The sequence below is a fragment of the Olea europaea genome, chromosome 18 (genome assembly GCF_002742605.1).
Source record: "Olea europaea var. sylvestris chromosome 18, O_europaea_v1, whole genome shotgun sequence".
NCBI lineage: Eukaryota > Viridiplantae > Streptophyta > Magnoliopsida > Lamiales > Oleaceae > Olea > Olea europaea.
This window is the reverse complement of record NC_036254.1, coordinates 1690591-1713730: the sequence shown is the minus strand read 5'-3', so window position 1 is coordinate 1713730 and position 23140 is coordinate 1690591. Positions and strand designations below refer to the sequence as shown.

General features: G+C 34.0%; 3 protein-coding genes across 3 annotated transcripts; all 3 read left to right on the top strand.

The window, feature by feature from the left end:
- The first annotated feature begins 2858 nt into the window (after positions 1 to 2858).
- LOC111367112 (UDP-N-acetylglucosamine--peptide N-acetylglucosaminyltransferase 110 kDa subunit-like) lies at positions 2859 to 12216 on the top strand. The gene is made up of 11 exons (XM_022987832.1): positions 2859 to 3108; positions 8176 to 8395; positions 9178 to 9270; positions 9352 to 9453; positions 9585 to 9752; positions 9854 to 9942; positions 10195 to 10316; positions 10492 to 10673; positions 10909 to 11193; positions 11406 to 11553; positions 11658 to 12216. The coding sequence occupies exons 1-11, from the start codon at positions 2942 to 2944 to the stop codon at positions 12026 to 12028; spliced, it is 1947 nt and encodes a 648-aa protein (XP_022843600.1). The 5' UTR covers positions 2859 to 2941; the 3' UTR covers positions 12029 to 12216.
- Positions 12217 to 16641: 4425 nt separating this feature from the next.
- Positions 16642 to 17653, top strand: LOC111367111. The gene has a single exon (XM_022987831.1). The coding sequence runs from the start codon at positions 16788 to 16790 to the stop codon at positions 17523 to 17525; it is 738 nt and encodes a 245-aa protein (XP_022843599.1). The 5' UTR covers positions 16642 to 16787; the 3' UTR covers positions 17526 to 17653.
- Positions 17654 to 22214: 4561 nt separating this feature from the next.
- On the top strand, positions 22215 to 23140 carry LOC111367110. Its single transcript, XM_022987830.1, has one exon. The coding sequence runs from the start codon at positions 22323 to 22325 to the stop codon at positions 23058 to 23060; it is 738 nt and encodes a 245-aa protein (XP_022843598.1). The 5' UTR covers positions 22215 to 22322; the 3' UTR covers positions 23061 to 23140.

Here is a 23140-nt window from a genome sequence, read left to right as displayed (position 1 = left end):
GAGAGAACAACTTATAGAAGCATTGAAATTATATCTTCATCAAAATCAATATCAAAGACATCAAAAACCTCTCTTCTTCTTTATATTGTACATCATTTTTTTCCTGAGAAAAACTCAACACAGTGAACACCCAACAAACTGAAGAGTAAATTTAAATGCATTTACATAATAAATATTTTCTTGGTTATGCATGGTAAACTCTCATTTCCCTAGGTTGTATTGCACATATGGGATGATTTTCAGAAATGTCAAGTGCAAAAAACCGTTTACTTCCTTAGGTGCCTCATAGATTATGTCATTTGCATATCTCCATGAGCAAGTAAAAGATCCAATGCTTATATGCATGTATATATCCCTTCTTGTGAGAAGCAATTCCATTGGAGTGCACTTGAATTGACTCTGAACTATTTACATCTTCATAGCTAAAGGATTTGCTTTTGAATGACTTAACTTCAAGGCGTTTGGAGTCATTGTGAAATGTTACCCATTGGCTCATAAAGACACACTGGCTTGTTTGGAGGATCCAAGACCAAGCAATCAAACTACATCTCGTGCAAAGAAGTTTCGACACAACGCAATTTTAAATTTACTACAACATGAACCTTCTGCTTAAATAGTTTGCCAACTATTACCATATTCTCAAACCCACTTAGATTTTAGAAATCGTTGCTTGTTTATTTTGAAAAATCACATCATAGTGTATCGAGTAAATGCAAAATTACGTATCAATAGGAACAACGAAATGAAACATCAATGAGGTAAGAATACAAACAACTATATAGAAAACACGAGCTTTGTCAAATCATTATATGTAATTACATTAGGAAATATAATTTAATTTTCCATTCTATTTATCAAATCATAAGCTTTGTCCATGTTCTCCTCTTTTACAAATATATGTGTAAAAGTGTTATAGGTAAAGTACATACAATAGCAATTATTAATTAAACAAGTTCAACTAAACTCCCAATTACTTAATCATCGAAACAGATCATTAATAAATAGGCAAACTACCCTACTTTGTATATTGGAACCCAAAGACATCCACAACATGTTTCTTTTAAAGCATTTCAGTGGTTCAACAATTTAAGGAGAATCCTATATTTACAAATCATTATTTGCAATAGAGAGAAGTAAACTAAGGAACAACAGAGGACCAACACCGATAATACAAACAAACTCAAGCCTGTGATTCTCGGTTACAAGAATGATTCACTATCGTAAATTATCACCCGGCACCACTTTAACACATTAACCATATCCAACCAAATTCTCATAAGAGTTCACATAACAATGCAACACTCTCCAAACAAATATTGGCGAAAACTTGAGCTCAAATTTGATATGAATTGCGTCAAATCGAGGTGTGAGTTCTCGAAACAACACCAAAAGTTGTAGTAGTAGTCGCATCAATGAGAGCCCCTTTCAGCTATCCTGGCTCTTCCCTCCCTCTTTCAATACAATACAACAACCTACAAACAATCTCGCTCTGAAATCCTCTCAGTTCTAAAATATTCCATAATTTCCACATTTGCCAACGAACAAAATCTAGAGAGAAAACTATCAACATGCCCAAAAATCATAAAAAAACGTATAATCAACTGAAAATTGTAGGAATCTACGATTATTAGACGACATAACTTCGACAAAAAAGAGAAAATACCGTTAAGAGAAGTGTTGATACGATCCAACAAAACAAAATACAACACATTCTTTGGAAATGTTTTAGAAAACTTGGTACTAAAACAAACTAACAAAGATTGAAAGAAAAAGGAATATAGGGTAAGGAAATCGAACAAAAATACACGGAAATGGGAAAACGAAATTTTGAATATTCTAATTATGGGTTCAAATCTCAATTCTCTAGATTTGTTTTGTACTTTCTTTGGAAGATCAAGACAACACGAATGACATTAGGTTTGGGAATTTCGACTCTGGCGACTATTTTGTACTACAGAGAGAGAAAAGTGGAAATTAGGATTGAAGATCAAAGTCAGTGGGAAGATCATTAGTCGCAAGGATCTGAGCCAGTTAGCATCGATAGGTAGGCGGAGAAAAGTGTTGCAAATCGAAGCAAGATGAAGAAGAAATTGCGATGTAGTTGTTTGCCTCTTTCGCCTTCTACTATAGTCGTGAGAGGGTTACGAGACTTTGGAGGAAATCCCCCATTGGTCACCGAACTTCACTTTGTCCCTAAATGGTCACCGAACTTCACTTCGCCCCTAAATGGTCACTGAACTTTGCAAAAATTCCCTAAGAGGTCATCGAACTTATTATGCACGAGGTCCCAATTTGTAAAAGTTGAGTGACCTCTTGGGAAATTTCGGCAAAGTTCAGTAACTATTTAAGGGTGAAGTGAAGTTCGGTGACCTTCTAGGGGATTTTGACAAAGTTCGATGACTATTTAGGAACGAAGTGAAGTTCGATGACCTCCTAGGGGATTTTGGCAAAGTTCGGTAACCATTTGGGGGATTTCCTCGGAGACTTTGGGTTGGAAAGATATTTTGTATCATATGAAGAGACCATTAGGCCACGAGTTTCAGAATTAATAAAATGGAATTGAAGAATAAAATGGAAAAAACTAAAAAGTTTCCCAAATGAACAGTAAATGCAAGATTCCTTCTTTTAATATAGTAGGGATTTATTACTAGGAAAATTAAAGGCTATTTTTTATGAGTTTCAAAATTAATAAAATGAGATTGAAGAATAAAATGGGAAAAACTAAAAAGTTTCCCGAATGAACAGTAAATGCAAGATTCCCTCTTTTAATATGGTAGGGATTTATTACTAGGAAAATTAAAGGCTATTTTTGATCTACACCCCTTATTTTAGTCCTTTCAATTTAACTTTCCGAAATGGCCTCACTCTCCGCGTACGCCTACAACAGAAACCTATTTCACTCAACATTTCAGGCTAAAAACTACTCTTGAAATTTTCTGCAATGTCCGAACTTCACCCTGCAGCCGTGAAACTGGAGCCTACGGCCAACGACGCCGCTCTAAATCCACTGCCGCCGCATGCGCTGCCTCCACAGCCACCCAGACTCGCTGTTTTGACTGATCTCAACGTTGAGCCGCTGGATTCCGACCATCAATCTACCGTCTCCAGGTCTCTCGTCTTGTCCTTATGTTTTGATTAATGAGCTAGATTATTGTAGTTTTTCTAATATTCTGTTATTATCTGTTATGGGTTTAAGTCAAGGGATAACGATGAAGAAAAAGTTTATTTGTCTGTGAGTATGACTATAAAGAATGCTTGAGAGTTTACGGAAGTAAATGTTAGGAAAAAATGGGTGGCTTGTGTGTAGGTAAATTATAATTAACACAATCGAATAAATAAATATGCTTCAATAATAACATAAAAGAAAGATGAGGGATAGAAAAGCAAGGCTCAGGGAGTCACGAAAGACGCTGGCCTAAATTTGTGTTGTCTTCCCTTCATATGGGTACTTTCAAGACTACACATTTTAAAATTCATATAGCTTACAACTGATTTTCCTTCTATCTATGGGTACGATCATAAGAAGATAAAGAACGAGTTTTTATGGAATTGTCAAAGTTATAAAAATATAATATAAAATATAGATGGAGTATTTTTGTATTCAAGTATCTCAATTTGTGTTTTCATGTTGTCTGAAAATCGATCCATTTACAGGAAAAATTTCAGCCCCCACATTCATTGAAATAAATCATATTTATATACAAGTTACACTTTATTATTAAGGTGTACACACACGCGCACACACACACACATTGAAATAAATCTAATTTATATACAAGTTACACTGTAAATATATATATATATATAACAATATCGTGCGCTTTTGAACTTGAACCTTACTTAGTGATAACAATTCCCATTTGAGGGAGCCATAATGGACTAAACCTTGAATTATGTCCCTTTGGCCAAATTCAAATGTTCCTCATGCAGTATCAATTTAAGCTCTAGTTTATTACGAGTAGCGCTCTTAATGGCCATGTCCTCTAATCTTGATTCTAGTAAGAGTCTAAGGAATAACCCAATCCTATAGCCACGACCTCATGATAATTCTTACGTAGGTGAATCCTTCAAGGGGGTGTGTGATCCACACCTTGCGAGAATTCTCGCCTCAGTACTGATTCAAAGTTCACATTATTACTAGCACTATCATCATAGGGACGAGCACAAATAATAAAGTGATATTTCAAATTACGCAGTACTTTCTACCACATTGAATCTTTTTCATGGGATCTCTGATCACAAATATTAGGTTACTTCCGGAGGTGACTCCCTCATGGTTTTAAGCCTATCCACTCAATGATTTTTATGTCCATCATGGACTATACTTTATTTCATGTCCCTATTGGACAAATAATTTGGTACCCTTTAATTGGAAAGCTTTTATTTTTTGCTTGTACATTTGCAAAGTCTTCTAAGAATTTTCACAAAATATTAGTATCACAATAAATGAGAATAACTTAGGTAGACTTAAATAAAAGTATGACATTTTGATATTCATCCTACTTCTCCTCGAGCATAACTTAGGTAGACTTAAATGAAAGTATGACATTTTGATATTCATCCTACTTCTCCTCGAGCATTTACCAAATAAAAGAAAACTCTACTAAATAGTTTAATACTTCCACATTTTAAGGATATCCAACCTGAATTGTTTATGTATATGATCTAACAATTTATCTCTTTTGATATGATTAAATTTTGTGAGGAGATGATTTATGCAAATGTTTATCAACCTCACACTTTCATGACTTCCATCATCTAATATATTAACAAATTTTTCTTTAAATACATTTGCAAAATATAAGTCATAATGCTAAAGAATAATCACCTTTGTAAACTAGATCACAAATTAAAGATCAAGAAATCATATCATTTTCTTGAATGTGAAAGAAATGAGTGAAACAGACTGCAAGATAGAACCAATTATACATTTACTCATTACAGTTATAACCTTAGACAATTAAATTCTCAAATATGCATGGTGGTAAATTGGTTGTAAGGAATGTGTAAAGAAAATGGAGACTACTAAGTACCCATTCTTTTTATTTGTCACATTTTGCCCTATGATCGAGAAGATTCAAAGAGACTTGAGTGAAACTCAACTTCATCATATTCATATTTGATAAAAGTATCATGCTACTTAAGATAAAATATGCCTTTGAAAAATTATGTCAATGCATTTAAAATTTTAAAATGTAACTTTCCTTTATTTAATATTCTATAGTATCAAGACATGTAACTTCCATAGATAAATATATCGTCACACCAAAATAGAAAAATGTAAGCCAACATATTCTCAAAATAATTGAGCCTTACATTTTTATTTACTTTTTTTCACAATGAAATTAACAGAATGATGATAGTTATATCTGAATTCTATCAAAATAAAGATCAATGGAGGTGATATATAAATATCTCTAACTTATAGTGTATACAATTTTATAACCGTAGTCATTTTCAAGAGTCGGTTACAATATTTATATAATATTTAAAATACAAAACTTATCTTATCTATCATTATTTACCTAGTCATTGAAAAAATAATTACAAAACTCATGTTTATGCTCAAATATTAATGACTACATAAAAATCACATAATCTTACTTTCAACTTCGAGCATCCAGTTTGGAAGATATATTTCCCTTTATTGGTTATCAAGTAAGCGACAACTTGTAATCAAATGGTAAATAAAGATAGTTTTTATGTGAAAACATATGTGCACAACTTGTATAAGTAAATAATAAGGAGCAAAATCTTTGAAACCCTGCATCTGCTTAACATCTCGAACTAATCAAAACGAACATCCAAAAGTTTGTACACAAATATTTAATCATTGAAACATAGTTCTTGAAATAACAAATAACAGGCTGCTATTTAATTTCAAATCAATCATTTTGGAGAAATTTAATTTTAGTGATTTAACATTAGCCAAATAATATAAATTTTGGGTTTATAAATCTACTTATATGTTTTTGGGCACACTTAGAATATACTTTTGAATAGTAGACACTAAAATGCATTTTATAGCACAAACTTCTTGCAGCTGTTGATTGTTATGTTTTTTCTCTTGTGCCAGTCAGCTAGTGAAAGCTACTGAATATTCTCTACTTTTTTTGTTGTTGACTTAAAATATAAAGTTATTTACTGTCCAACATAATTGATTTATTTTAGTACAGTTACTTAACCACTAATGAACAAGGGAGAAGTACTTGACGGCTCCAGAGACACTCCTTGAATGAAATTATTTTCACTACCTCTAAGTCCCAATTAAAATCATTTTATAGATTACCATATTATTATTTATTAGGTTGGGCTAATGACCAATTCATTGAAATTACATTCCACAATGGTTATCAATATATCATGTCTCTTTTCACTATCTTACATCATTCAATAACCGGCCAATTGTGTCAACTCCATAGGCCCTTCTTTCTTTGTACATGCTTACCCTCATCAACTTCTTTATTGAACAGCTACATATAATGCAACAGTTTCATCGGCTCCTCAGTTTAAAGTGTACTTAACTTATACCAAGGACAAATTATGGGAATTCTTTCTCAATTTTGTACAAATGTCACAATGCTCAAATTTCTAAAATTAATTAATTAAGAGAATAAGAAATTGTCCAATTTTACTAGTTCGAGATCATAAACAAATCATCTACACAAACACGGCTTTGAATTGTTGGAAAAAAAGGTGATTTGTGTGTAGGGAAATTATAATTAACATAATCAAATAAATAAATATACTTCGACAATAACATAAAAGAAAGATGAGGGTTAGAAAAGTAAGCACGCTGTTTTAAAGTCGTGCCGCCTCCCCTTCGTGTGGGTACTTTCGGTACTACACGGCTCCAAAATAAAACTCATATAACTCATAACTGATTCTCCTTCTATGGACACTACCACAAGGAAATAAAGAACGAGTTGCCAAAATTATAAAAATATAATATAAAATATAGATGGAGTATTTTTGTATTCAAGTATCTCAAGTTGTGTTTTCATGTTGTATGAAAATCAATCCCTTTTATAGGGATAATTTCAGCCCCCCTCATTTATTGAAATAAATCCAAGTTACATACAAGTTACACTATAACATCAAGGGGTTTTAATTTTTGTTAAAACTTAAAATTAAATGGTTGAAATATTAACACTTATTTTTATATTTTACAACAGCAAATGATGAAATTCATGCTGCTTTTGGTAAATGGGCTTCAATAATGTGTTTTTCTGGGGGAATTTGAGTCGTGAGAGTGGAATATGATACATGGAAAGTGTGTCCAGTGCTGCAATGTTGAAGGTTTGTCTGGATTGCATTGTGAAACACTGGACCTTAATTTAAGTGCTTATTGAAAAAGAATCACCAAAAGGCTGCGTTGTGGATTGACAAGCCTTTTTCTTGTTCTATATTGATTGGCTTTCCTTCGACAACATTCAAAATTAATGTTCACTTTCCATACATACAATGTCCTGTTAACTTCAACAAAACGACCACGATTTGGCCCAATGAATCACTTTTAGCACATGTCGATATTATTGAAGAAGTGCATAAAATACAACCTTTTGATTTTAGCCTAAGAATTATAGCCAAGTTAAATCAAGATTTTCGGTTCTGAGACAGGAGAAACATTTAAATTGGCATCTACCATTTGAAATTTATACTATCTTCAATCTTTGGTGGTATTCTTTGCTTGTAGGTTGTGATTAATGACAAGATTAGTCAAGAAAAGATAATCCATTTTTTGTATCATTTTTGAATTGAAAACTAGTGACCCGAATAAGTAACACGTGAAGGGATATTATTGAAGTACGTAGATACAACCTTTCAGTCAAATCCATGTAGCCAGGTCAAATCAAGCTTTTCAATATGAGACAAATTAAGAACATTTAACTTTGTAAGTCATTGATAAAATTTTACCATCTTCTGTTGATATATAGTTTAATTTTGTGACTTCATAGGGTGATTAATGATGAGAACGGTCGAGGCAAAATGAGCTCGATGGGTAATGCAGGATATTATTGAAGTACGTAGATACAACCTTTCAGTCAAATCCATGTAGCCAGGTCAAATCAAGCTTTTCAATATGAGACAAATTAAGAACATTTAACTTTGTAAGTCATTGATAAAATTTTACCATCTTCTGTTGATATATAGTTTAATTTTGTGACTTCATAGGGTGATTAATGATGAGAACGGTCGAGGCAATATGAGCTCGATGGGTAATGCAGAGCCCATCGATTCAGAATTGTTACAATTGAAAAGGTTGGGGAAATGCCGTTCAAGAACTAGTAAGGCCGAGTACTCTCCTGATTGCAATGGAGCTGATATGGATGCTGACCAAAATGGTCAAGGGGCATCCACTTCTCGTGAGGAAAAAGTTAGCAGCCTCAAAACTGTGAGCAACTTTTTACCTCTTTGACTTTCCATTACACCTCCTCTCCATGAGATCAAGGAAAAAAGAATGAAATGAAATGTGCACACAATTTACCTTACGGGGGGAAAAAAAATGAAAAAAGAAAAAAAAAGAAAGTTAATATACAAGCACTGAAGCACCAAATACAAAAGTCGACATCCTTCCAGCTGTGAAGGTTTTCTTCCTCCCTCTATGTCCCTGCTTATCTACCTGCCATGCTAACTTCTTAGATCAAATTGAAAACAAAATGTGAGTTACCAAGAGGAGGAACATAATGTAATTGTTGGGATAAATGGCACATAAGATCAAACAATCAGCCTGAACTATTTGCTGTGTTTTCCAACTGTTTTTCGTTTCTCTATTTTCAAATTATGAGTGATTGAACTACATATACATATATATATATACACACACACATTGTAACTCGGACAACACCTAAAGTCTGTCTTTTGTCGGAGTTAAAAGTGGCATCTCAGAAATGATCTAGATCACTTATCGGAATGGGTCAGATTTGAAAGCGATTAAGATGTCAGTGAATATGATAATTGAAGCTAAATCTTGTTTTGCTCCTTAGGTCAACAATCTGATAGAGCTAAAATAGGCTATTTGTATTTCTGCACTCTGATAGAACATGTCTAAATGGTCATTTTTCAAAAATCCTCGAACTCTTGATTAGGGAATTGCAGTTAAATAAGTTATCGCATTCTGCTTTTTGCTTGACTTGATTTATTGTTGTGAATATTGACTGACTTGTTTGTTGTTAGGGGTTGGTACATGTTGCAAGAAAGATGCCAAAGAACGTGCACGCTCATTTCGTACTTGGTTTAATGCATCAGAGAATGGGTCAACCTCAAAAGGTAGCTGTTGGATATTGCTGCTATTTCTTTAGTCCATATGCATGCATTTAGTAGCATTCGTCTTTGAAAGTTCTGTTGTAGGCAATTCCGGTTTATGAGAAAGCAGAAGAAATATTGCTTCGCTCTGAAGAAGAAATTGACCGACCAGAGTTGCTTTCAGTGGTTCAGATTCACCATGCACAGGTGAACTAACTGTTACAGTGAAATTATCATTGTAATTAATTTGCATATTCTCTTTTTATTTATACTATAAACACTTGGTTGACTAATGTTTGCGTTGCTTGTATGCATTCTTCGTTTCATTGCACGTGTAGTGCATACTGTTAGAAAGCCTGGAAAATTGTTCTTTGGACAAAGAACTCGAACCTCAAGAACTTGATGAAATTTGTTCCAAGCTGAGGGAGTCCATCAGGTCTGATGTCAGACAGGCACCTGTCTGGAATACTCTTGGCCTGATACTTATTAAAACAGGTCGTTTGCAGGTGCAATTAGTCGTATATGTATTCTTCTTCTGTTAATCAACAAGCTCATTTTTGTGCCTAGTTAGATTTCTTGATTTAAAATGACTTGCTATTTTCTCTAGGGTGCTATATCAGTATTTTCATCTCTGTTGGATATCATCCCCGACAACTTGGATTGTCTTGGAAACCTTGGAATCGCCTATCTTCAAAGGTAAGTCGGAGTAATTAGAAATGTAATTGCAATAATCTAATGCCTGTAGTTGTACTCGTAAAGATGTTTTTCACAAGTCGAATTTGTGGTGTAAAATAATACATTTTTGCCTTAATTAAATACATGTCTACTGTAATCTTGGTTGGGAATATGTGAACTGGTTGTGCCATAACTTTTTTATCATTTCAATTCCTTCTGTCTTCATCTATACATCGACATTAATTTGATAGTTATTAACAATCATTTTTCCAGTGGAAACTTGGAGCTTTCAGAAAAATGTTTCCAAGACTTGGTTTTAAAAGAGCAATATCATCCCGCTGCTTTAATCAACTATGCTGCTCTTCTTTTGTGCAGATGTGGTTCAGTTGTTGCAGGTATTACTTTGATAATTGAACAGAATTAGGAATCTCTTTTGCCATCGCCTGTGGATGTTTGCTGTTGACATCGTGAATAATTTTTTTAATCCCTTTATTGAATTGATTCTTCCTTTCCCTTGTCAATTTGTAGATATTGAGATAATATTATTAAACTCAGACTGTCCATATACAGGTGCTGGGGCGAATGCTGATGGGGGAACTTCATCAGATGAGGTTGCTTCTGCCAGTGTTGCCAAGGAATGTTTATTGGCAGCTGCAAAAGCAGATCCCAGAGCAGCTCATATTTGGACAAATCTGGCTAATGCATATTATTTGAGTGGTGATCATAGAATGTCCGGAAAATGCTTGGAAAAGGTATTTTTGGCTTTTTTGCTTTGATTGTTATGTTTATATATAAATTTTGGTTTTCCATTTTCTTATACAAAATGCTACTATTTTTTTGGGTTTTCTTCTAGCGGGGCAGATAATATTTCTCTTGGATTCTCTTTTTTCATCCCTTGCTTTTGAGATGGATTAATTCCTACGACTTTTTATCCATTTGTTGCTTTAACAGTTTAGAATTCTTTTGGATATCCTTGTTGCTCTCTAGGCTGGAAAGCTGGAGCCCAACTGTTTAGCCACGCGATATGCTGTTGGAGTTCACCGAATCAAAGATGCAGAAAGATCCCAGAATCCTAATGAACCGCTCACCTGGGCTGGAAATGAAATGGCGTCAATATTAAGAGAAGGAGATTCTATCTTGATTGATCCTCCAATAGCATGGGCGGGTCTTGCTATGGTCCACAAGGCCCAACACGAGATTGCTGCTGGATTTGACATTGAACAAAATGAACTGCTGGAAGTCAAAGAACGTGCTACATACAGTCTAAAGCAGGTTGATTTTCATATTATAATTTATACGAAGCCTTTGATTTATATAACATATTTTTCTTTAATCCGGCAAGGTGATTGTAAGTGGAACTAACACATTTGAGGGTAAAAGAGGAGTGTGGTTGCGGGAGAATTATAGACGTAAAGGTTGAGTTAAAGTTCAGTCCTAATATTCTTTATTTCTCATTCTCTTTCTTTCATTTCCACGTCAATCAGGCAATAGGTGAAGACCCAGACGATGCTGTACAATGGCACCAATTTGGTCTTCATTGTCTTAGTACCCAACAATTTAAAACATCTGAGACATACCTGAAGGCAGCAGTTGCTCGTCTTAAAGAATCTGTTTATGGATGGTCAAATCTTGGTAATTGCCACTTTTATCCTTTTTTTTCTATATACAAATTTAGAGTTTTGTTGATTCTGAAAATGTTGTCTTTATGTCCCATTATGTCAATATTGCATCTTTAGGTATCTCACTGCAGCTATTGGAGGAGTCTTCACAAGCTGAAGAAGTTTATAAACATGCCTTGTCATTAGCTACACCCAAACAGGGACACACCATATTTTCCAACCTCGGCAATTTCTACCGGCAGTTAAAGAAATATGAATACGCAAAGGCAATGTTTACAAAGTCGCTTGAACTGCAGCCGGGTTATGCTCCTGCATATAATAATCTTGGTCTTGTGTTTGTGGCTGAGGGTCGCTGGGCAGAAGCTAAGTTTTGCTTCAACAAGGCAATTGAGTCAGATCCATTGCTGGATGCTGCTAAATCTAACATGATTAAAGTAGCGACGTTGTGTAAATTGGATACAGGCTTGGCTTCATGTATATCTGATTAGTTTGTAAAGTTACCGTAGTTTGTGCACACTTCTAGAATGTTTGGTAATAAGGATTTTATAGCACTAACACTATAAAAAAACTAAAATCTTATTCGCAGTAATGTCTAGTACATTTTAATATTGTATACCAAATATGCACTTAAATTATATCTGATTAGTTTGTAAAGTGACAATACGTAGTTTTTGCACATTTTTAGCATGTTCAGTAATATGGATTTGATAGCATTGACACCACCAAAAAAATAATAATAATAAATAAAATAAAATAAAGGAAAAACACACCTAAAATCTTGTTCATAGTAGTGTCTACGTATAGTCTAATACTGCATACCAAATATGCACTTAAATTATAGCATCATCATCGTTGAATTATGTGTATGGGAAATTGAGAATCATGCACTTGTATTGACAGAACTTTCGAAATAATGATTTTTGTTGAAATCTCCCTATTTGTGTAATATTTCTAAATAAAGTTAATGTTTTTATGCAGGATGATGGAGATACAAGTCGATGAATAGTTGTAGTTAACAAATATCCAAACTCTAATGGGAGTGAGGCAAGTGTTGCACCTCGCTTTTGATGTTGGTAAATAGTCATGCATTGTCAAGTCAATGACTTTGAAATTTTCTTTGAATATTTCATTCAGAATCATATGTCGAGGCAGAGGCGAATGTTCATTTATATATGAGATTATGAGTAGCTCTCTCTCTCTCTCTCTCTCTCTCTCTAGCATTCGCTAATCCTTTTTCTGCTTTTCAAGCATGATGTACCATGATATATTTTCTTTCTTTTGAATATCATATTCCAAGTTTTGTTGGGTAGAAAATGTTTTTTTCTATTGGAAATATGTGCGATATTAACTTGAAGTTAAGCACGAGTCGTGGGGATGGATCAAATCTTTGTGTTGGGTTTGTGACTTAAATGAGGGTGGATTTATTTTTTAAAATAAATTGTTTCCTTATTTTCATGTTGAAAAATTTGTTTCCTTATATTTCACGTGATTTTTATAAAAATATATTGTTTCCTTATTCTACATTATTTCCATCTTTATGTTATGCCATGTATTTATAAATAGTGATTTTCTTTTTCAGTTTTGTTCAAGCAAGAATTGCCGAATTCTTGTATTTTTCTCCATACTATCGATTAATAAAACGTTGTGCTTCTGCGATTAACTCTTTTTGTTATTTTCTTCACTTTTAAATCTTGTTTTTCGTTGCGATCTTCATTACTTCATATCGTGTCCTTAATCTCATTTACTACAATCATTTCGGATCCAACAAGTAGTATCAGAGCTTAGTTCTTGTTGTGGATTTGTTGAGGCTTTTTAGAGATGACTGCTTTCAAGTATGATATTCAGCAATTGGATCGCAATACAAGGTTTTCTTTGTGGCAAGTAAAGATGAGAGCTATTTTGGCGAAGTTAGATTTGGATGTTGTGTTGCTTGGTTTTGAGAAAATGTCAACTAATTGGACAACAGAGGGATCAGAAGGCTTTATCGTTGATTCATTTTTATCTATCCAACAATATTCTGCAGGATGTTTTGAAGGAGAAAACAACTGCTTTATGGTTGAAACTAGCTTTAAAGTAGAAGCTGTATTCCCATCGCATGATGGAAGGAGGGTCGTTGGAAGATTATATTGTCGTGTTCAAGGAAATTGTTGTAGATTTGCAGAAGTGAGAAGTTAAATATGATGAAAAGGATATTGCCTTGATCTTGTTATGTTTGCTGCCTGGCTCTTATGCGTCGTTTCGGAACACATTTTGTATAGTCGAGATATTTTGACTATATATAATATCTATAATGCTTTGCACTCAAAGGAAAAGTTGAAGCATTTGGTTGGAGTTACATCGAGGGATGAGAAAGTTCTTGTATCTCATGGTGGACAACGGAGGGGCAGATCGAAGAATAACAATAATTTGTTTTGCTTCTACTGCACACGTAACGAACATATTCGAAAGGATTGTGATAAGTTGTAGGATAAAGGTGATTTAGCTGGAAATCGTGGAGCGCAACCTTTGAATTCAGACGAAACATATGCAGTTGAGGATTTTTCAGATGGCGGAGATGTGATGTTAACTGTGATATCTGACGTGGAATTTAGGCCCGACGAAGAGTGGATTCTCGATTCGGCATGTTCGCATCATATGTGTTCCAATCAGAATTTCTTTCGGACATATGAGGTTTTCAGCAAGGTGAAGTTGTAATGGGAAACAACTAATCTTGCCGTATTGTTGGGATTGGTCGAGTCAGATTTAGGCTACAAGATGGAATAGTCAAAACAATTAATCAGGTTCGATATGTTCCAGACCTAAAAAGGAATCTTATCTCACTTAGTATTCTGGATGCAAAATGGGATAATTTTTCTGGTGGAGGTGGAGTTTTGAAGGTTCGAATGGGTGTCCGGGTTGTATTGAAGGGACGAAAGTCTCAGTTATACATTTTTGCAGGGAAGGAAAGAATCAGTTAAGAGACATCGAGACAAGTTCAATATCGTGGTGGATATTCAATTTGGTACAGTACCTCTTGTGACGGGCTCTGGGTTGTTCAAAACATTGCTCAGAGGAGCATTGGTGATTCCGCTTTGCCACCAATTTCAACGAATACATCGTGTTCATTTGCCAGGGTAGGATTCATGGAGTATAGGTACCGTAGTGTCAATAATTTCTGGGATGCTTTTGGGGACGTTAAAGACGACAGTTCTAGCAATGGGCTTTCTGATCCAGCATGTGATATGATTTCTGTTACAGGGTGTGCTTCGACCCTATTTGGTCAATAGTAATTCCTCAGTAGAATTTTGGGAATCCAAAATTTGGGTTCAGGTGACACTTGTGGATGCCTTGTAGAGGACGACAGTTTGGTTTGGAGAGTTTTGATTACTGTGTTGAGGAGATTGGCTATTTCGATGTAGACATATTTGAAATTTTGGAGTTTCGTTTGTTGTACCAGAATTTGGGTCAAGGTGGAGATTATTGGGTTTGTGACCCAAATTAGGGTGGATTTTTTTTTAAAAAAAATTGTTTCCTTATTTTCATGTGGGAAAATTTAATTCCTTATATTTCAAGTAATTTTTATAGAAATATATTATTTCCTTATTCTACAATATTTCCATCTTTATGTTAAGTTATGTACATATAAATAGTGGTCTTCTCTTTCAGTTTTGTTCAAGCAAGAATTCCTGAGTTCTTGTATTTCTTTCTATATTGTCGATTAATAAAACGTTGTGCTTCTGCGATTAACTCTATTTGTTAATTTCTTCACTTTTAAATCTTGTTTTTCATTGCGATTTCCATTACTTCATATAGCATGGTCTATGCCTCTATGGTTGCTTTCGATGTCTTATTTTGCACAGCACTAGGCTTCTAAGCCATTCATTTCCTAATTTCTGCTTTGTCATTCCCTTTTGTGGTACAATGATCCAATCCTAAAATTAGAGCATGTTTGGAAACTGATCAAATATACTTTTTATTCACACATTTTGTAGTAACCTGCAACTATTGTCCATTTTTTATCCACACATTTATTGAGATGCCAACTTATAATCACGTACTTTGCAAAAATGGAAAATTTTAGCTGGGCACTCGAATCTTTTGACGATATTTTCTCACCTTTCATTTTTGGCACTTGGGTTCCCATTCATCCGTTCAAACCTTGGTTTATGTATGAAAAAGATTTCCCGAGCCATCTCGCGTTGTCCTACCTCATTAGCTAAACAGGGTGGATTTCCAACATTAAAGTTTGTTAAATAATTAAAATTGGGATTGTAAATGGAGATATTATAATTTTCATTTTATTTTATTTTTGCTTGTGAAAAAATTATACTCTGGGTTTTGTAGTATAACGTTCACCAATAATTGACCTTAGATTAGTTGTTTAATTTGGATGACAGAGTATATTTTTGGAATATGTAAAAGTAAAATATTTTTGAAGATACGTCTCCTTTTTTCTTTCTTTTGCCCACGTTATTATATTTATCTTATCATCACGACCAATTATTTGTAAATTGTAAGTAACTTTTTATTTAAATATATTTGTGTAATATTACAATATTTTTTTTTACCAAAAAGTAAAAATTTCTGATTTCAATAAATACAATAAAATTTGATCAATAATATAACTCAAATAAGGATCCCGGCCTACAGAAGGAAAAGACCCAATTAAAGACCTAATTGACAGCAAGCTGAAAATCAAGAAGCAACTCCTCCTACTACCAAGAAGTCGAGCACCGAGGCTTTACCAAATTTATTTTTGAGTTACGAGCTTAGGATAGATCAATGGAGAAATAGATGATCAGATGAATTAAATTTGATCAAATGCTAGAATCATCAACGATCATGATCTTGTCAGATATCTAATCAGGTGTACGATGACAAGAAATATAATTCGAATTTCTTCTTGAGTCTGTGTTTCTTCATAAGCTTACTGTTTTGGACGTCGGATCCACGCCCTTGTAATCCCTATTAAATTGTACTTTGTTTATATGTTAAGCTAATAAAACACGTAAGAATAACTTATTTTTTAAAAAAATTATATATATATATATATATAAATTAATTCTTTTATACAAGCCTCTTATACCTCTTCATTACATAAGCATAGGATTCCCACCCCCACACCTTCTCTCTCTCTCTCTCTCTCTCTCTCTATATATATATATATATATATGCAAACATGTATGTATGTGAATTCTCTCTCTAAAGAACACATAAACATCTAACCAGTTCTTCGTTCCATGCTGAGAGCCATTTTTTCATGCAGACATGATACCAGGTGAATTGCCAAAACTACCCCTCATCGTCAAGCCCTTCATCCTTTCTCTCTTCTTCTCTCTATCTTTCTTAGCCTTTATCTATCTACAAACCCCACGTCATACCTTGAAAAAAGACCCGACAAACTCCTCCCCGGACCTCAAGATCCGACCAGGATACTCCTCCTACGATGTCTACATCGAACGCCAGCTCAACAAGACCCTTAACCCGAAACTCCGACAAATATGGACTACCCGGGATTGGGACCGGAAAGTTGAAGTTTTCTCCGGGTTTTTCGACAGTTTAAAGCAGAGAAAACTACTGTTTAACGGGTCAAAAGCGCTTTGTGTTGGAGCCCGGGTCGGGCAAGAGGTGGCTGCATTAAAACGGGTCGGTGTAAATGACTCTGTGGGTATAGATCTAGTGCCTTACCCTCCATTGGTGTTGAAGGGTGACTTTCATCATCAGCCGTTTGATGACGAGACTTTTGATTTCGAATTCTCCAACGTTTTTGATCATGCACTTTATCCTGAGAAATTTGTCGGAGAGATCGAACGGACGTTGAAGCCCGGCGGGATTTGTGTTTTACACGTAGCGTTATCTCGAAGGGCAGATAAATATTCGGCCAATGACTTGTACAGTGTGAAACCATTGATAAAATTGTTCAAACTATCAGAAGTTGTTAAGGTTAGGAGTGTCGATGGATTTGGATTGGACACTGAAATTGTTTTTCGGAAACACAACTTATAATTCCATGTAAGTTTTCAGTCTTAAGATTTTTCTATTTATATTTTTTCGAGATTAATTTATTACAGAAGGAAAAAGGACGAGAATTTTGTTTCAATTATAAAATTGACGATGGAATGATTTAATGTTACTTTCGAGTTCTCTTTTTTCATATTTTCATTGATTGCATGTGATATGTTATAATGAAGTGATGGTTGATTTCATGATTTAGTTGTTTTTATCGTCTTTTGTTGGGTAAATAAAGTCATGATGTGATCTCATTCAAATGAATGATATATTAAATTTAATCGTAGGGCCGATAAATCTTGAAAAACACTAAAGAGTGAAGAAACAAGAGATGCAAAATCTATCATTCAAGTGAAATATTGGCAAAGATTGTTTTACATATCGACGACTTGAAAATATCACCTCCTTCCTACTTGTAGATGGAAAGAAAGCTTTCAAAAGTGAAGTAACAGACTAAGTCTCGATTTTCACCTCCATCCGACTTGACAAAATTGTTCATTAGCGAACAATAGACGAAAACTCGACCAACTATTCTATGACAATACGATTAATTTCAAATTCAAAACCCTAGCATTAAAAATTAGAAAAAAAATGGTAAAATATTAATAATTAGAGAGAGATTTTGTTCAGGATGATTATATGATTACATGTTCTTAAAATATGCACTAAAAATTGTTCAAAGAGATCATGCTTTTGAATCAATTAATGATGTCTTCCAAAATTGTTGTTGAATGTAGTCTTTTGATGAAGCAAAAAGAATTAAAAACTGGAATAATTAAAAAAAAAAAAAAAAAAGTCATGAGGAAAGGATGCTCCAACGGCTTCTTCCAAACTAAAAGTGAAATTGAATAAATTCATTCATAGATAGGATAAAAAAAGGGACCGCTGCCAGAATAAATATTCCAATTGGGACCCTACACAATTTGCATGTATAATTAATATATTATAGTCCGGTTTAGTAAAGCCCTCGGTCGAGGCCTAATTCAAGTCTTGTCACGGTCTTTCAGAAATAATAACATTGTGAACTATAGAACACTTAACTACAATTCAATAAATGAATCGGTCCAGCCCCCGGGTATAGCCTAGTGATGCAAAGGACGGGAGTGAGATTATCTCACGCCTTACTGGTAGCCGCAGTATGGGGGTTCGATTTCTGAGATATGAAATTGAACTCTTTGTAGGTGCAGTGTACAGGCAGCTCTTGTTCCTTGACCTATTGGGGTACATCTCACGATTTATCTCCCTTACAAAACTCTAGAGGCGAGACGGTGAAGGCCCTCAAGGTTGGGATTCAACCTTTAATAAATGAATTGGTCCAAAGAAGCTAGGGTGGGCCATGGGTGTCTTAGCTCAGAAGATTATAGAGTACATAACTACAACTCATGGTGTCTATGAGTTTTTATTTGAGAAATTTCAATTAAATCTATTACTTTGAATTATCTTGTATTTCATTTTATTTTAGGGATGACAAGATGATAGAGTGATTTTCGGAAGGTGGGACGAGACGAGGGATTAAAATATCTCAATTTACGGTCTTATTAATTAATTATTTTTTAAAATACGATTTCAATTGTAAAACGTAAAAATAAAATAAAAAGATTCGGAGCATGAATCATGTTCTCCACCCTACTCCGTTTAGTTTAATTTCTTACGAGCCACCAAATTTTATTCACTACAGTTTCATCTTTTCAACATAGGTTATGTAGCAGTTTGAAATAATTTCTTATGAGGTACCAATTATTTTTCTAGTTTCAAGCCTAAGAAACGGATATTGGAAGTAGTAGTGTATATAAAGCTCTGTTTGTTTTCCATTCTTTCTCCATTAAAATGAAAAATATGAACGTTATTCATCACATCAAGTCATCAAATTTCAATTTCTATATTTTGTATGGAACCCATAATGACTATATTTTTCATTCTCATTTTTATAAAAATGAGAAACAACGCCCCCTAAACCCTTGTTTGAGCGACATTATATTCCTAAAAATGCATTTTTGAATAGTGTATTGATGAAAAATGTGTGGTTAAAAAATAAAGAAAAGTTTTAAATTTGGGTGCAATATTATTTTATTGAAAAAATGTGATTGAAATGATGTCAAATCACTGTTTAAGAGTGTCTTTTTTTGAAAAAATATGTCTCAAACATAGCCTAAGTCTAATTTTTTACAACTTTTTTTTACAGATTTAACTGTGTCCCTCTAATTTTAAAATGTCTGAGTCCATCTCGGTATGGATTCCATGAAATCTATCTTTATCCAATAAAAAACGCATGCGATATTACAATGGGTATGAATGTGATGTATTTATGGCTTATTCAAATATGGGGAATAGGATGGCATTGGATACTCCTAGTTTTAGTAGCTCTGCATGGTTTCGTAGACCTTTATCTTTATTCCTCTAATGTGCGCATAAAAAAAAAAAAAAAAAAAGAGGTAGGAAGAAAAGTTGAAATTTCAATCTCTTTTTAATTGAAAGAGAGACAACAAAACTTGAAAATATTTGCAAGGTTTCGTCATGATTAGGGGGCTTTTGTTTCCTATTTTTGTAAAAATGAGAATGAAAAATATAATTATTATGGACCACATACAAGAGATAGAAATTCAAATTTAGTGGTTTGATGTGATGAATAACGATTATATTTTTCATTTTAATGAGAAAAAAATGAGAAACAAACAGGAAAATAATTAGACACTTTCAAATAAAATTAAAAGATGAATTATCTGAAAAAATTTAATTCCGAGAAGAATATTAAAAGATTAGTGTCATTAAAGAAGCAATAAAATTTATTTTAAAAAAGGTTGAACCCCAACCTTGAGGGTCTCACCACCTTGTCCCTAAAGTTTTGTAAGAAAGGTAAATAGCGGGATGTGCCCCAACAGGCTAAGGAACAAGAGCTGTTTGCATACTGCGTCTACAAGAAGTTCAATTCCATGTTTCAGGAATCGAATCTACACATTGTAATTGCTAGCAAGGCGTGAAATAACCTCACTTCTGTCTTTTGCACTACCAAACTATACCTCGAGGGCGTAGTAAAATTTATATTGATATCACGTGTCCTAGTTGCAAAATTTCAACCATCTTTTGACTGTACATATAAATAGTGGTATTCTCTTTCAATTTTGTTCAAGTAAGAATTACTGAGTTATTGTATTTCTTTCTATATTGTCGATTAATAAAACGTCGTGTTTCTGCGATTAACTCTATTTGTTAATTTCTTCACTTTTAAATCTTGTTTTTCGTTGCGATTTTCATTACTTCATATAGCGTGGTCTATGCCTCTATGGTTGCTTTCGATGTCTTATTTTGCACAGCACTAGGCTTCTAAGCCATTCATTTCCTAATTTCTGCTTTGTCATTCCCTTTTGTGGTACGATGATCCAATCCTAGAAGTAGAGCATGTTTGAGAACTGATCAAATATACTTTTTATTCACACATTTTGTAGTAACCTGCAACTATTGTCCATTTTTTATCCACACATTTATTGAGATGCCAACTTATAATCACGTACTTTGCAAAAATGGAAAATTTTAGCTGGGCACTCGAATCTTTTGACGATATTTTCTCACCTTTCATTTTTGGCACTTGGGTTCCCATTCATCCGTTCAAACCTTGGTTTATGTATGAAAAAGATTTCCCGAGCCATCTCGCGTTGTCCTACCTCATTAGCTAAACAGGGTGGATTTCCAACATTAAAGTTTGTTAAATAATTAAAATTGGGATTGTAAATGGAGATATTATAATTTTCATTTTATTTTACTTTTGCTTGTGAAAAAATTATACTCTGGGTTTTGTAGTATAACGTTCACCAATAATTGACCTTAGATTAGTTGTTTAATTTGGATGACAGTATATTTTTGGAATATGTAAAAGTAAAATATTCTTGAAGATACGTCTCCTTTTTTCTTTCTTTTGGTTCTTTTGCCCACGTTATTATATTTATCTTATCATCACGACCAATTATTTGTAAATTGCAAGTAACTTTTTATTTAAATATATTTGTGTAATATTACAATATTTTTTTTACCATAAGTAAAAATTTATGATTTCAATAAATACAATAAAATTTGATCAATAATATAACTCAAATAAGGATCCCGGCCTACAGAAGGAAAAGACCCAATTAAAGGCCTAATTGACAGCAAGCTGAAAATCAAGAAGCAACTCCTCCTACTACCAAGAAGTCGAGCACCGAGGCTTTACCAAATTCATTTTTGAGTTACGAGCTTAGGATAGATCAATGGAGAAATAGATGATCAGATGAATTAAATTTGATCAAACGCTAGAATCATCAACGATCATGATCTTGTCAGATATCTAATTAGGTGTACGATGATAAGAAATATAATTCGAATTTCTTCTTGAGTCTGTGTTTCTTCATGAGCTTACTGTTTTGGACGTCGGATCCACTCCCTTGTAATCCCTATTAAATTGTACTTTGTTTATATGTTAAGCTAATAAAACACGTAAGAATAACTTATTTTTAAAAAAAATTCTAGCATATTTAAATATAAATTACTAAACACGATTTTGTCAAATTTTTTGGTTAGCTTAAAAAATGTAAAAAGTATAGAGAAAGACGATGCTTCTTTCATTTGCCCCCAAGTTATATATATATTTATGTTAGGGGTTCTTTCGCTTTTGCCAGATCTAGAGAGATACTACAAGTCCTTATATATATATATATATATATATATATATGCAAACATGTATGTATGTGAATTCTCTCTCTAAAGAACACATAAACATCTAACCAGTTCTTCGTTCCATGCTGAGAGCCATTTTTTCATGCAGACATGATACCAGGTGAATTGCCAAAACTACCCCTCATCGTCAAGCCCTTCATCCTTTCTCTCTTCTTCTCTCTATCTTTCTTAGCCTTTATCTATCTACAAACCCCACGTCATACCTTGAAAAAAGACCCGACAAACTCCTCCCCGGACCTCAAGATCCGACCAGGATACTCCTCCTACGATGTCTACATCGAACGCCAGCTCAACAAGACCCTTAACCCGAAACTCCGACAAATATGGACCACCCGGGATTGGGACCGGAAAGTTGAAGTTTTCTCCGGGTTTTTCGACAGTTTAAAGCAGAGAAAACTACTGTTTAACGGGTCAAAAGCGCTTTGTGTTGGAGCCCGGGTCGGGCAAGAAGTGGCTGCATTAAAACGGGTCGGTGTAAATGACTCTGTGGGTATAGATCTAGTGCCTTACCCTCCATTGGTGTTGAAGGGTGACTTTCATCATCAGCCGTTTGATGACGAGACTTTTGATTTCGAATTCTCCAACGTTTTTGATCATGCACTTTATCCTGAGAAATTTGTCGGAGAGATCGAACGGACGTTGAAGCCCGGCGGGATTTGTGTTTTACACGTAGCGTTATCTCGAAGGGCAGATAAATATTCGGCCAATGACTTGTACAGTGTGAAACCATTGATAAAATTGTTCAAACAATCAGAAGTTGTTAAGGTTAGGAGTGTCGATGGATTTGGATTGGACACTGAAATTGTTTTTCGGAAAAACAACTTATAATTCCACGTAAGTTTTCCGTCTTAAGATTTTTCTATTTATATTTTTTTCTTGATTAATTTATTACAGAAGGAAAAGGACGA

Excerpts from the sequence above, each read along its gene's own strand:
- LOC111367110 (XM_022987830.1), top strand. The coding sequence starts at position 22,323 with ATGATACCAGGTGAATTGCCAAAACTACCCCTCATCGTCAAGCCCTTC.
- LOC111367112 (XM_022987832.1), top strand. The coding sequence starts at position 2,942 with ATGTCCGAACTTCACCCTGCAGCCGTGAAACTGGAGCCTACGGCCAAC. Across the intron at positions 9,943-10,194 it reads GGAATCGCCTATCTTCAAAG|TGGAAACTTGGAGCTTTCAG; the intron begins GTAAGTCGGAGT and ends TCATTTTTCCAG. Across the intron at positions 10,674-10,908 it reads CCGGAAAATGCTTGGAAAAG|GCTGGAAAGCTGGAGCCCAA; the intron begins GTATTTTTGGCT and ends GTTGCTCTCTAG.
- LOC111367111 (XM_022987831.1), top strand. The coding sequence starts at position 16,788 with ATGATACCAGGTGAATTGCCAAAACTACCCCTCATCGTCAAGCCCTTC.